We start from the raw sequence: 13,863 nt of genomic DNA, 5'->3' as shown, positions 1-13,863 counted from the left end.
ACCATCATTCCACATTCCCTTCCTGCTTTACCAGTGAGCATCCCCACAGCTGGGATATTGCCCTCTCCAAGCAATTCCTCAGCTCAGCCAAGGACTTCCCCACAGCTGGAGAGGAACGTAAGGAAAAATCAAACACAGGGACCAGTTTATTTAGAGAAATCTTTTCTTTACTTGTCAGTCTGGAGCGCTGGGATGGAAGCAGGCTCGAACCGCAGAGTGATGGAAGCCACAGCCAGGACCACGAGTTGTCACATAGCGAAGAGGATCAGGAATGCCACCATCAAACAGAAGAGCCCCATGGCCTCGGACAGGGCAAAGCCCAGGATGGCGTAGGAGAAAAGCTGCTGCTTGAGGGATGGGTTCCTGAGCATCAATACCAGGGGGAACAAAGCAGAGAGAGAAGGGAAACAAAAAGGGATCCACAATGAGGAAAACGAGCCCAAACCAGAGCCACAGAACACTGGGATTGTGTCACATAAGCAACAGATTTTGGGGCGCAAACCAGCTCATGGCAGACTGCCTGGAACAAGGAAGCCCTAGCTTCAGTGGTACAGGCACACTGAAGGCCAAAGGCCAGGGCCACCCCACCCTGGTGGTACCATGCAACAGCTCCTGCTAACAACGAGTGCTGCACTTCCCCTGGAAGCAGGCAGAGCTCCACAGAGCAGCTGCACCACTTATAAGGAATTATAGGGTAGATTCATACAATTCAGGTGCCTTCTTTCTCTATTTTAATAGCATAATGGATTGTCATGACCATTTTCTACTCCAAGAAGTGCTTCAGTTAACCTGCTTCCACACATGTAGAGCTGGATACATATTCCAGAGAAAGCTGGAACAGCTCTGGATGTAGTGCTGGCAGAAGGGCGTCACTTCAAGCCAGCCTGCTTCTCCTTCTCACCTGGCATAGCCGATGATCAAGCTGCCAAACACGGTCCCAATCCCTGCTCCTGAGCCAGCCACCCCGACCGTGGCAGCCCCGGCGCCGATGAACTTGGCGGCAGTGTCGATATCCCGGGAAGCGGCGCTGGTCTGGAAGTCACGGCGGGCGAGCGGCAGGGGGGACAGGCCGGGTGGCTGCGGGAGGCAGAACACACACACACCCCAATGACACCTCTCATCACATGGAAAGGGTCACTCCTGAAGGCAAAGCAAGAGCAGCCACGCTTGCAAAGCCATCCCCAGCCCAAGCTAGGAGCTACATCCCCTTATTGGCCACCCTCTGGATACACAGACAGTCCTCCACTGCAGGAGGAGCCATGGAGTACCACGGGCAGTGAGCACAGGAGTCCAGGACATGATTTATGCACTGAGAGCCTCACCTGTAGAGTCTGAAGCTCAGGCCTGCTGAAAACAGACACGGAAACTGGTCTGGCCAGAGCCCTGGAACAGCACCGGAACTGCAGCGAAACACAGACAATGAGCTCCCATCACTGCATGTGTCCACACCACCCCTCAGGAAAGAGCAGTTCTTTCATGAAGAGCAGTCTTAGATGGTCTCAAACCACCCCACAGGACTAAAAAGCAAAGGGAAATGCAAACATAGAGCATTCCTCTTAGCCCGCTGGAAGTCCATGAGCCAGAACTACCCCAGACACGCTGCAGCAGGGCAAGTGTCAGCCCTGCAGCTGCACCCATCGACTTCCCAGCTCACACCTCAGAAGGAAGAGGTGCCTGAGCACCTCTGCTCCTTCTCCCTGGGAAGCCCCTGGGCCTGCAGCTCATTGTGTGTCCACCAGCACGGCCGGCATCGCCCTCCGGTCACCAGAGGTCACCTTGTTTCACCCACGGGTCCCCCCTCGGCTGCGGGCAGCCAGGGCAGTGCGTTCCATGGGGCAGCGCACAGGAACCCCCACACCCGGGCCTCACCCTCTAAGTGCAAGACCCGCCTGCAGAGAGGCCGCTTACCACCGCCGGGGAGCCGAGGAGAGCCAGAGGAGCCTGCATTTTGCTTAACCTAATACAAGTAAAGAAGAACGGGAACTAAGAGGAACCGGCAACGCTGCTCCCGGCCACCCCCCCACTCCCTCCCTTCCCGGGGCGGCCACAGCACATCCGCTGAGCGCCCGAGGCTGGCCCCTACGGCCACCCCGCCCGCTGACCCCCGCCTGGGCCCTCGCAGGGCAGACCCGGCGCTTCACGGCTCCGCTGCCCCCGACACAGCCGGAACCCCCCCCACCCCCCCAACTGCGGCTGAAGCCGCCCGAGCCCCGGGGGCGGCGCAGACCCCGCCGCTCTCCGCCCCACACCGAAGGGCGCGGCGCAACCGGTGCTGGCCCAGCGGGTGCGGGGAACCCCGGCCCGGAGCGGGCCCGACCTGCACGGCTGCGCCCGGGGCTGCGGCAGCGGCTGCTCACCTTGCCGTGTCCCTCCCGCGTCCTCCGCGCTCATTGGCTGCCGGCGCGCACGGCGCGCAGCATGCTGGGACAACATCCGCGCTTCTCATTGGCTGTAAACGCGAAAGCACCGCCCACTATGCATCCGGGACAGAGGGATAGGGCCGGAGGGCAGTGTCGCTATGCGGGCTGCTATTGGCTGGTTATTTTCACTGTGTGCGTGCTGATTGGCTGGAGGCCCGGAGGTGGTCTAAAGGACCGTGAGCTGTGGCGGGTACCCCAGAGCCGGCTCCGGCTCCTTACCGGTACCTTCAAGCGGCAGGGACCGGCGCGGTGTCGCGGCCCGGGTGGGTCTGTCCCGCTTCGAGCCCCGGGTCCCGGCAGCGCGGGCGGGGCGGGGGGCGCTCCGCCTTCCCCCTGTGTTCCCCCAGGTACCGGTCTCCAGCCGCGCCTCCCGGTGAGTGAGGTCGGGGACGGGCCCTCGAACGCCTCTCTCGGACGCTGCCGCCCCACCGGGGCCGTGCGGAGGGACGGGGTGGGGTCGCTTTCACTTTCGTTTCTCGGCCGAAGGGAACGGGAGCGGCCCGGGGATGGGGACGCTGCCGGTGTCCAACCGCGGCTTGAGGCTGGTCTCGTTTCCCTTCAGGTGTTTGCACCGTGCCAACGGCTGTGACTGTTCTCGGCAGCAGAATCCACCGGGTTGCTGCATCCAGCCTCTTAGTGTTCTTTGCAGGTGATCTTTAACCCTTGGGGCACCCTGGGTCCTGTCCCACGGCGATGCTATAACACGATTAAAGTGCTGTCCTTACCTCTGTTTGCTTCTCCATCTCGTGGCTCTCAAGAGCAACCTGGTATTTGGGAGCACGGGGCACGGCAGGGTAGGGAGATAGGCACCAACCAGGTAAAGACAGAGGCATAGGTGAGCTGCACACTGGTTCCTGTCCATTACGGAGACCTAGAAGTGGTGCTGCAGCCCGGGATGGCCTGGAGGGTTGTGCCACATCCATTGCCATGCTCTGCCCTACCCCCTGAGGGTACTCAGCGGGGCTGGTGCATGGAGGCCCATGGAGGAGAGGGGCTGCTGTGCCATGCTGGCAGCCTCAGCGCTAGGCACGGTGGCTGGGAAGTGATGGAGCCTTACATGTGCCTGCTAAAATGGTTTCTGCGAGCTGCTGTGGGTGTCAGGAGCAGCCTGGCCACGGTCGCAGGGACACCATCATGTGGGTATAGGGCAATCTAGACCTCATTCCCAAGCCAAACCTCTTCGTACCTGTCATGGACACAATTATGTCTGTAGCATCCAAAGATGAGATAATCCCTTTCTCCTTTCCTCTTGTAGGCATCCACGATGGAGATCTCTGAGGAGCCTCCCACTTCTGCTGTGTTTATAGACAACTGCCACTTCTCCCAGGTCATCTTTATCAACATGGAGAAGTTTTATGTTCCTGGAGGAGACATCACCTGTTATTACACCCTCACGGAGAACATCATTCCTCGTGGGAAGGACTGGGTGGGCATCTTCCGGGTAAGTGAATCCTGTGAAACCAGATGTGCCAAGGATAGGAAAGCAGCAGGAGGCAGAAACAAACAGCTCAGGCTTTGATGGAACAGGGTTGGGGGATTTTTTCTCACTAATAACCTTGTGTAATGGAACATCTGTGTTGTGCCTAGGGACAAAGGGCCAGACCTGCTGTAACCTGGGGCAAAATGATCTTTAAGGTCCTTTCCAACCCTAACCATTCCATAATTCTATAATTTTCCTTTCATCTATAGACCACAACTCTTAGAAGTCAGGATATCAATGCAAAAGTCCTCCCAGTAACTGGTCTATGTGCCAATGCAGCCCCATGACCACAAGAGAAACACGAGCTGTGTGCTGCCATATAACAACATTGCTCTTGCAGGTGGGATGGAAAACAACCCGGGAATATTACACATTTATGTGGGCTCCTCTGCCCAGTGACAGCCACAGACACACCACTGCGCAGCAACAGATCCAGTTCAAAGGTGAGGTGGCAGCGTGGGTCAGTCGGGGAAGGTGAGTGCTCATGCACCTGGACTCCCACTTTGCTGCCTGTGTTTGGAATTAGAGCCTCTCTGTAGGACCATACTTTGAGAGGCTTATTTCAAATCCCATCATAGATCACAGCATTTTAAATCTGCTACATTCTGCCCTCCTGAGCGAGTGATAGCTGTGTTCTTAGCACTGGCACAAGGAATTACTGACAGTGCTCAATGCTGAACACTGGGTGCTACATTACCAGCAATACTGAACTGGGGTGGTTCAATCTTCTGAGGGTCCTACTTTCTCTGCTATTTAGTTAAGAGACTTGACTAATGAGAAGCTGCATATGACGGGGTGGTTGTGTTTGTCTGAAGCTTGCTACCTACCACAAGATGATGAATACTATCAGTTCTGCTACATCGACCAGGACGGCATGGTCCGGGGAGCCAGCGTGCCTTTCCAGTTCAGAGTAGAGACTGAGGATGACATCCTGGTGGTTGCCCCCCAGGTCTGTAGCACCTCTTTTTACTGCTTCTGCTTTTCTTGGCTTATGCTCCCTGCTAACATGGGGTGATCTGCTGACTCACCTGCCAAGCTAGAATTCACCAGACTTGGATTCTGTTCTTGGCTTCTCTACTGATCTGTCACACTGATCTGGGCAGCCTTTGCTTCTCTGCCTGCCATTCATCACTTACATTGTGAGCATTTTTGTAACAGGGAGTGACTGAACACATAGTGTTTCAGGGCATTTTGAATGACTTTAAATGAAATTTTCATGGAAACAGCCTGCCATTAGGTGGGAGTAAGAGCATGCATATGGACAGTGACTGAAGTGCTGTGTAGTTAAGCACTCTGATTTTGCAGTCCTGTGTGCAGCACTGTTAATGACTACACTGCACATGTGGTGCTAATCTAACAAACTGCAAAAAGCCCCAAAGCTCTGCCTTTGCTGGCTGCTGCAGACACAGAAGACATTGAGCATCTCCAGAGATCAGGGGTAGAATGTGCTTAGTATTCAAAAATGAGGTTAATGGTAGCTTTGGACAGACTGGGGAGAATGAAGCAGCCATCTGGTCTGCACTGGTAGTGAAAGCAGAAGGAGGTACAGAATATTCCCTTTTGCAGAGCTCATCTTTCTGTGCTCTTTGCACTGTGCTCTTTGCTTCTGTAATGACCCAGCAACTCTTTTGCTTGCCAGGAACAACTGGAAGAGATTGAACTCCAAAACCAAAACCTGCATAAAGAAAATGAGAAGCTGAAAGCAAACTGTGCGAGTCTCCAGAAACAGAACAGCCATCTGCAGGAAGAGCTCAAGAAGACCCAGGTAACCAAAATGTTAATGCAAGAAGTCAGAAGCTTTAAGTCTGAAAGATGAAGAGTGATTGAGTCAGGTCTTGTTCCACCATATGCTTCCAGGAGAGGTTTCTCCCATGTGTTCTGTTCAATCCTTTTCCACTCCACTGCGATAAGACAATAATGATGAACAAGAGAGATCTTCAGGCACAGGAGGCAAGAACACGTGGGAAGGGGGGTGTTCAGAAACAATTTGTAGGCTGTCCTGAAATCACATCATCATTATCTTTTCCCCCTTCAGTTTTGCTCAGGGCTTAATATAAATCAAACAGGGTGTGAAAGAGCAGTCAGGATGCAAAGGGGAGATTTTCCTCCCTCAGACAGGCTGCCTGGCAGTGTTGCATTGGAAGGGTTTTGCAGTTCCAGTGTAGAGCAGGACTATTGCCCATATACCTCCTGTTGACCTCACTGTGATTATTCAGGAGCTGCAGAATACTTTAGCATCTCTAAGGAGCAACATGGAGAAACTGGAGCTGGAGCTGAATTTCCTGAGAAAGGAAAACACACATCTAAAGAGGCTGGATGATGGCAGAGGGACAGAACTGCACCAGTAAGTGCATTTACAGCATAGCTCAAAACAGGGCCTCACATAAGCACCTTGCCTTTATAGCTTAGATTCCCATAGGTGAAATGATGGTGTGTTTTGATTTGTTCTGATTAGACTCAAAGAGCAAATTCGGAGTGTGACCTCTGACAAGGAAGGTCTGGAAACCAGCCTGAAAACAACCCTGGATCACCTGGACCAGCTGCAGGTAACAACCCTGGAATTGCCTTCCTTTGCTTTGGTGAACCGCCTCTGATGGAGCCAGTTTCCTTCTGAAGGAGAAGTGAGCAATCCTGCGCAAGCATTGGTGTATGAATTTCTTTTTTGATGACATGGGTTCTTTAGGAAAAGGTCAACCTTTGGTGTGCTTTGACCTCCAGGAAAGCTCAAGAAAGCTGTGTTCTGGAAGGGAAGGGTAGAGGGGCCTTCTTTCACTTTGCAGAACCATCAGTTTCCTTGTGATGCTGCAGGTGACTTTATGTCTAACAAATCCAAGTCTGTGGACAAAAGGCTTGCTTCTCTTAGGGAACCTCTGCAGGTCTTTTAGAAGTAATCCACAAACCTCAGCACTGAAACTCACTCCCTGAAGCAATGAGAAGGATGTAAAAGGGCAGCATGCTGTGGCATTTATTTCTACTGAAGAAACCATCATTAGCAATGCCTGAGGCCATCACATCATCTTTAGCCTGTTGTCCTGAGTGACCTTCTAAAGGTGCTTCTCTCTGTGTATGTGGTATTCAGGAAGCTTTTGGAAGCTCTGCTCTGGCTTTGGCATTGAAAATGGCATGGCTGGAATAGATGCTGTGATGACCTCCACTGTGAGGCCAAATGTTCAGGCTTCTTAGAGTGATTCTTTGTGAATGACTGCAGAATCCTTAAGTACTCCAGCTGCTCTGGTGCAGTGATTTAATTCAAGAGTCAGCTACAAGATTCATTCTCAAGGATGTATTAGCTATCCCCTGTCCAGGCAAGCCTCATAGCACCAGGAAACCAGCCAGGGTGGATGTTCCAGCTGTATGGGTTCTTTCTCTTCTTCAACCTCCCTCTTTGAGCTGTCATATATCCCCTCCAGAGGTCATTTCACATGTTGTAATGAACATCCAGAGCATGAGTGGTGCCATGGAGATATCCTGGGTGGCAAGCTATGGTGAGACTCTCCTTGAAAGTGAAGTGCTGTTTGTTGGTAACAAAGGCAGCATGAGGCAGGTAGTATAATGGCAGCCCCAGTGCTTGGAGCTGTCATCATTTCAGTTGCCAGTTTCCCATGATTTATCAACACTTTTCCTTCGTAGCAACAAAACGAGAAGTTAAGGAAAGAACTGGAGGAGCAGAAGTGTTTGTTTCAGATTCTGCAGGAAAAAATGAAGGAAGCCGATGAGGAAAATCGGGTGAGAATTTGGCCCTTTTCTCCTGTATTGAGTGTGACAGTAACCTCTCAGTCCAGTGTTCAGTTCCTTTAACCATTCTACCAAACAGTTCACTAACTGTGCATGCACATGGGCCATCACCTCCAGCCAGGCTGTCGGGCACTCTGCAGGCACGTACAACTGACTGACTAGACTTGTTTCCTCGTGGTAGCATGGGGATTCCAAAACCTCCTCATGTTAGCTTCATGCTGACACCACTGAAATAGATGGACTTACTCAATCATAGAATTGGGTTGGGACCTTAAAGCTCCTCCAGCTCCAACCCCTGCCACAGGCAGGGACCCCTTCCACTGGAACAGCTTGCTCCAAGCCCCTGTGTCCAACCTGGCCTTGAGCACTGCCAGGGATGGGGCAGCCACAGCTTCTCTGGGCACCCTGTGCCACCACCTCAACACCCTCCTCCACTCTAAGCAGTGACTGCTCTGTTGTGTTGCTTTCTCTGCATATTTTCAGGATAATCTTCTGTCCTCTAAAGTGTATTACTCTGTTGGGATCATCTTATCTGCCTTTCCAAGCAGGCCACAGAATAGATCTTTGCCCTTTCTTACCTCACTTGCCCATTCAGTCAAGCACAACTAACGCTGAGCTATCTAAAAGAAGTTTAGAGCAATTTTGATTCTGATCTAGGGGATCTGTGTTAGTGCAAAGCGTGATGACATGGCGTCCCGAGCTTCTGGAAGCTCATTCTGTCCATCTGTCCCTTTGCAGCAACTAAGGGAAAACAGTGGCAGACTCCTGAGGCGTCTCTCACAGGCAAAAGAGGCTTCTTCCTCCTCTGTTGCTTCCCAAGCTCCAGTTCAAGCTCCTGAAGTAGGAGGCCTTCTGTTTGGAAATCCATATTGTGGTGAGATTACTTGGCATTCTGTCTGGAACCTCAAATACACGGCTCTTAAAGCCTCAAGCCAATTATCCTCCCTCTCCAATTGAATGCTGTAGAAAAGCCATTATTAGCAGCACCTCTGTGCAGCTTTGCATGTGTGCAGATGACTTGGCAGCTGCAGAACGCTGCCAGGTGTTAAGAGCTGACTGAAGTGATCATCTGTCTGTTCATTTGCTGCCAAGAGAGACAACTATTAGGTAGTTTATTCATCTGTGAGACAGCTAGTTCTGTGGCTGATGTCCAGCTTCCATAGTCCCAAATAGGGTTAGATCCAGAGCCACATCCTCATGTTTCAAGAATTCCTAGTTACCAGCACATTACATTGTTCATCATTGTGCTGTGCTGAAATGGTCTTCTTTTTCCAGCTGCAGGAGCAAACCTGGGGGCAGGAGCTGCAGCCATAGTGAGTAAAGTGGACACGACTGGATGTGAACTAGTGGTTTATGGGCACAAAGTAGGGGTTTGAAATAACAACCTCCAAGTTCAGCTCTGTAGTCAATTGTCTACTTACTGCTTTAGCCCTGGTAGGATAGCAGGCAACCAAATGGAGCTACGTGTGCTTAACATGTACAATCAATACCAGAGAATTACATGTATTAAGGACGAGAAGGGAAGCTGCTGACCTTAATCTTTAAGGATCAGCTCTGGCAGTATCTGATGTCAGAATGAGCAGCAGGCAGCTCCTGAATACCTTATTTCCTATTGGAAAAACTGATTTTATTTGCATTTCCTTTGTACTTCAGGCTTCTACAAAGAAATGCTACATGGTCAATGAAGTATGTCCTGAAGATACCTTAACAAGTCAGTACAAGGCCCAAGTGCAGAGCCACCTTCTGAAGTGCCCATTCTGCAGTGAGACCTTTGAGAAGTCCACTGACAAGGTGTTGTTTGCCCATATGCTTTGTCATGTCCTGGAATAATTGTGGATTTGTATCTGCTCTGTGACAGAGGACAGAATCATTGGATGGCTTAGTTCATGCTAAGATCACCCAGACAAGAGTGAGAATGCCACTAGTGCTGGAATTGTGAGCTTTTTGCTCCATGCAGCATGGGACAAACACGTAAATTGGGTCAGACATCTACATCCTGAAACTGAATCACCAAACTCAAGTCTCCTGCCTTGGACAGACAAAGTTAAACAACTTACAAATCCTATTGTTACTAATTTAGGTCCCAGTTCTGTAGAACAGGATTTGTCACCCAACAGTTTATTCAGGTTGGAATGGGATGTAGTATAGCAGTTTTCTGTTCTTGGCTGATACATCTCTACTATAATGGTTTTAATATAGCACTGTGATTGCTAACCAAAGACCAGAAACATTTCATCGTCTTTTAGGAGCACATCATCAGTCCTGCTCAGCTTCCAGAATGCAGAATTAATAAGAAAGAAAGTCTGAATAAAAACACTTCTCTTCTTTCCCCATCCTCACTGAAAGGAAATCATGAATAACCATTACTTTTGTATTTCTAAACCACCTTGACTGAACAAGAAGAGTCTGTTGCCAAATCAAGACATTGTGATTCACAGCTAAGTGCCTTGGGATGCTGCAATGCTTTGCACACAGGTTTCCCAGTTCATATTTGTGTTTTTGCTTCAGGATTTTCAGTTCATGATTAACAGCTCTTTTTACCACGCAAGCACAAATGGGTCAAGGTTTATTTTCCAGCTGTATCACACTGTTTTCTGCTGAGTATCTGAAGCAATAGAAACTCCTAAGAAGTTTATGTAGAGTTTTTAGAATATTTAGAGTAACAAAGACTTCAAAATGTTTTACTGTCTTCATTCTACACAACCTTTTCTTATCAGTTTAGATTTTAACAGGGTATTTCTGCTTTGAGATGTACTATACTGGCAGGCATTACCCACAAACAAGAATAAAAGCTATACAAAGAATCTTTGAAAAGGATGTGTGTGTTCCTTCTTAAAGAAATACATTGGAGGAGTTGATGGGGTCTGAAGAGAGCTATTTGCAGCATTTCAATTGCTTGGTGAAGCTTCTGTATAACAAAGTACTTGAGCACCTCTTGAATAACTTTTAGTGCACAAGTGATGTCCCTCCGGGTAGTGAGACCGTTTCTGTTTAACAGAAAACACCTCTTTAACTGCTTGATCCTCCCTGCCTTTCCACAGCACGGGAATATATCATGAAGGCCAAAGGATAGCAATGGATAACAAAAACAAATTAGGAAACTGAAATGAGCTGTATGGGATCTATTTGTTTCTATCTGCTCCCAGTAGTGCTGATCTAAACACCTAGAGCTGAATTTCATCTCTGCCATAGGAGCGTCCAAGTATTGACCCCTTTTTCCCTAAGCTGGCAGAAAAAGCTGACAACCTCCTCACTCAGGATGAGAAGTACTTAGCCTTGTACATGTTTTGCCAATATTGATTACAGGAGGATATCTCCACATTCCTGCCATAGCTTTACTCCAGTTGTGACATTCCATCCAAGTGAGGCTCATTTTTAACCAAATACATATTTCCTCAGGAAAAGCCCTATTGTTTCTTCAGAAAAAGCTTCCCCCCCACACCTTTTCCCATACATCCTCATTCTAAATAGCACGTTATTTCTTCTACTGCTTTGCATCTTGACAGAAGCAGCCCAAACATGGAGAGACACAAAAGTGAGGTTTACTAAAACACCCAAATGCCTGTTCCCAGACCTCTTCCCTCTCTACCCTCTCACTACTACTGGCTTCAGGAGCTCATGTCCTAAACCCATCACCCAGCTACGTGGTGATGCCACCCATGGCCTCCATCTACTGGTGCCAAGCATCGATGCCCCCAAATTGCCTGTCCATCCCTTTTACATTGCATTTCCCACTTCCTTCCTCCTGTAATGCCTACAAACCCCGGTGCCTACACTGAGGTGCTGGCGCTGGGACACAGGCAGCACCCGGGTGACCGGCAGAGGGGGTCAGACTGCAATAAATCTCAGGAGGATGGTGGCTTTTGGAGGTAGTTCAAGGTATCTTTTATTTCCCTGTAATAACACCACAGATTCAGACTCCCAGCCGCCCACTTCAGCCTGATCCAGGTTGTACCTTCCCTACCCTGGGCATCCAGGGACCAATCCACCCCTAAGTATAAATTACAACATATATTTTCCAACCATGTTTTCATTTTGTTCGTAATTTACACCATTATTTAAGTTACTGCTGCATTTAGCCTTTGGAATCAGAAGAGGTTTCAATGCTATCTCCATTTTATGGTTTAATAGAGAAGTAGCTCAAATGGCTGATAATTAGATATAGTTATGCTTTGGATGAGATCCAGTATTACATTGAAATGTATTGGGCAAGGACCTTGGAATACATTTGTGAAAGGGACAGGAGGGGTTTGGCACAATTTATACCTGAATTCGTGTAGCATCTGAATGGGCATTCATTAGAAATGTATCTTGATGGAAAAAGTCATACTTTGTAGGGGAAACCTTTGCAAATACAGGTATTCTTAAACCTTTACAGGGCTCATCATCAGCTTAGGAACTGGCTGAGGCTGCTTTCCACCAGCAGCCCCTGCTCCAGTGCAGTGTATCTCAGCCTCAGAAAGCTCTGCTCCCTTTCCTAGGTCCTTTTGTTTCTCCCTCGTTTTTGTCAGCCCTTCTGCCTTCCTTTCCCAAGAAGCAGGTTCTTCTCTTGGGCTTTCCCTCACATTCACCCAGTGTATTTTGAGCATACCTGCCCCTGCCCACGGCACATCATTTTCCAATTAGCAGGAATGTTTTCCGTACATGTAAAATGCAAATCAGATGGTAACTTCTCTCAGCTGCCAACTGTGGTCCCAGAGGGCATCACATACTGCCTGATGTCAGTTCGTTTCATAGGAAAGACCATTGTTTTGCCTGGGAAAAATCCTTTCTGATGCAGAAAAAAAGAGCCTGGCCACAGAGGTTACAGATCCCAGATTCCTAACCTATCTCAGCCTTGAAAGTCAGAGCATCTGAATGGAGGCTGAAATAAATGATCAGGGGCTCTGCTTCTTCCAGGAAGTGATTCCCAATTGTACAGCCACAGTCCCCTTCCTCACTTGAACAGCCTCTCTCCTCCACCCATGCCCCTCCTGGCTCCTCTTTGTCTGTCCATGACTTCTTTCCTCTTTCTGCAGAACAATTTGGACCTTCAGTCTCCTCTAGAAGCACTGTGCTGGGGCTTGGTTGTGGGCTTGGAGGAGGCAGAGCCATGGAGCATGACCCATCTCCCACAGAATATGGTCTGGGAGAGTTTCTGCTGCTCTTCACCCTAATGGGGAAGCCAAAAGGAAACGGAAAGATTCCCAACAAAGGAACAGAAATAGACAAGCTGCAGGTGAACAAAGGAGGGAAAGGGAAGCTGCGTACAAGCAAGCAATTGAGTGGTTCTACTCAGTAATCAACTTGTCAGTTTGATTTTAAGACACAGCAGAAGAGATCGATAATTCTTTCCAGCAGCATTAATGCACATCGAGGGCTTGGAGTGTTTTGATCATCAAAGTCCTTATTACAGGGATCAGTCCAATGCTTACTCAGCAAGTGGAGGTGCTTCTGCATCTGGCGTGTCAGAGATGGGAAGGGAAAGAGAGCAGAGCAGGGAAAGGTGGAAAAACATGTCCTAAAATGACACTTGGACAGACTGCTCAGAAAGATGTGGGGAAGGGAATGCTCACAGACAGGCCCCTGTGGGACTGAAAACTGACAACACAACCCATAAGCAGAGGGGGGTTTTGTCAATGCTGTTATTTCCTAAGGAGGCATTGTTCATCTTTGTTCTGCTGTGGAGATCCAGACTGAGCGATTCCTGCTCGCACAGGAGTCAATGAGTCCCTTTATCTCTAGTGCACTTGGGCAAATAGAGAGTGCTTAGTGGGTATATAACTGCACGAAATCCAAACGCTGCCATTTATCACCTGCTTTGTACTGAATTAAATCACTACATGAAATGCACTGAAGAATCGAACCTTTATTGTTTTGGTGGTGAAAGGGTTGGGTCCCAGAATTACATCAGTTGTTTTCTCTAAACAGCTATTAGCCTCCTCCATTATACCAACAGAACTGGTTTCCATCCTCTGGCTCATTTATTCCAAACCAGCATTATTGAAGTGAATGGGGTCTAGGCCCTGGATATTAGAAGAGCTGTTGGTCTACTCATAAATTACAAGTTGTCAAGGATTTTAATGGAAACCCTCAGAGTGCTGTAAATCTGTGCAGTTCTGCCTGCATCCCCTCCCTCATTTCCATCACAATATCACTCCGGTGGGACTGCAGCGTGCAGCATGTGCCAGGCAGCCTAGATTGGTGGGACACAGGGGAAGGAGGGGGGGGATAAAGCTGGAGATGGGC

At 49.3% G+C, this 13,863-nt stretch overlaps 2 protein-coding genes across 5 annotated transcripts; one reads left to right on the top strand and one right to left on the bottom strand.

Moving 5' to 3' along the window:
* Window positions 1-145: 145 nt before the first annotated feature.
* On the bottom strand, window positions 146-2,446 carry ATP5MC1 (ATP synthase membrane subunit c locus 1). 2 transcript variants are annotated; one of them, XM_061343233.1, is made up of 5 exons: window positions 2,358-2,446; window positions 1,909-1,957; window positions 1,323-1,400; window positions 902-1,077; window positions 146-363 (listed from the first exon to the last, which is right to left on the bottom strand). In XM_061343233.1, exons 1-5 carry the CDS (start codon window positions 2,444-2,446, stop codon window positions 249-251), a joined length of 507 nt encoding a protein of 168 aa, XP_061199217.1. In that variant the 3' UTR covers window positions 146-248. The 2 variants fall into 2 exon arrangements, with proteins under 2 accessions (XP_061199217.1, XP_061199216.1); XM_061343232.1 differs by having other exon boundaries at window positions 2,318-2,442.
* Window positions 2,447-2,735: 289 nt separating this feature from the next.
* On the top strand, window positions 2,736-13,330 carry CALCOCO2 (calcium binding and coiled-coil domain 2). Of its 3 annotated transcripts, XM_061343231.1 has the most exons (11): window positions 2,736-2,793; window positions 3,676-3,861; window positions 4,241-4,343; window positions 4,716-4,849; window positions 5,540-5,665; window positions 6,117-6,244; window positions 6,356-6,446; window positions 7,531-7,626; window positions 8,374-8,509; window positions 8,911-8,948; window positions 9,289-10,438. In XM_061343231.1, exons 2-11 carry the CDS (start codon window positions 3,685-3,687, stop codon window positions 9,463-9,465), a joined length of 1,206 nt encoding a protein of 401 aa, XP_061199215.1. In that variant the 5' UTR covers window positions 2,736-2,793; window positions 3,676-3,684; the 3' UTR covers window positions 9,466-10,438. The 3 variants fall into 3 exon arrangements, with proteins under 3 accessions (XP_061199215.1, XP_061199213.1, XP_061199214.1); XM_061343229.1 differs by lacking the exon at window positions 8,911-8,948; XM_061343230.1 differs by lacking the exons at window positions 8,374-8,509; window positions 8,911-8,948; window positions 9,289-10,438 and adding an exon at window positions 12,654-13,330.
* The last annotated feature ends 533 nt before the right edge of the window (window positions 13,331-13,863 follow it).

Source organism: Neopsephotus bourkii, unplaced genomic scaffold (assembly GCF_033783945.1).
Source record: "Neopsephotus bourkii isolate Nb327-2 ecotype Australia unplaced genomic scaffold, CSIRO-AGI_Nbou_v1 NB_1821, whole genome shotgun sequence".
NCBI lineage: Eukaryota > Metazoa > Chordata > Aves > Psittaciformes > Psittacidae > Neopsephotus > Neopsephotus bourkii.
Note: the sequence above shows the minus strand (reverse complement) of the source record. Positions and strands in the feature narration are given on the sequence as shown.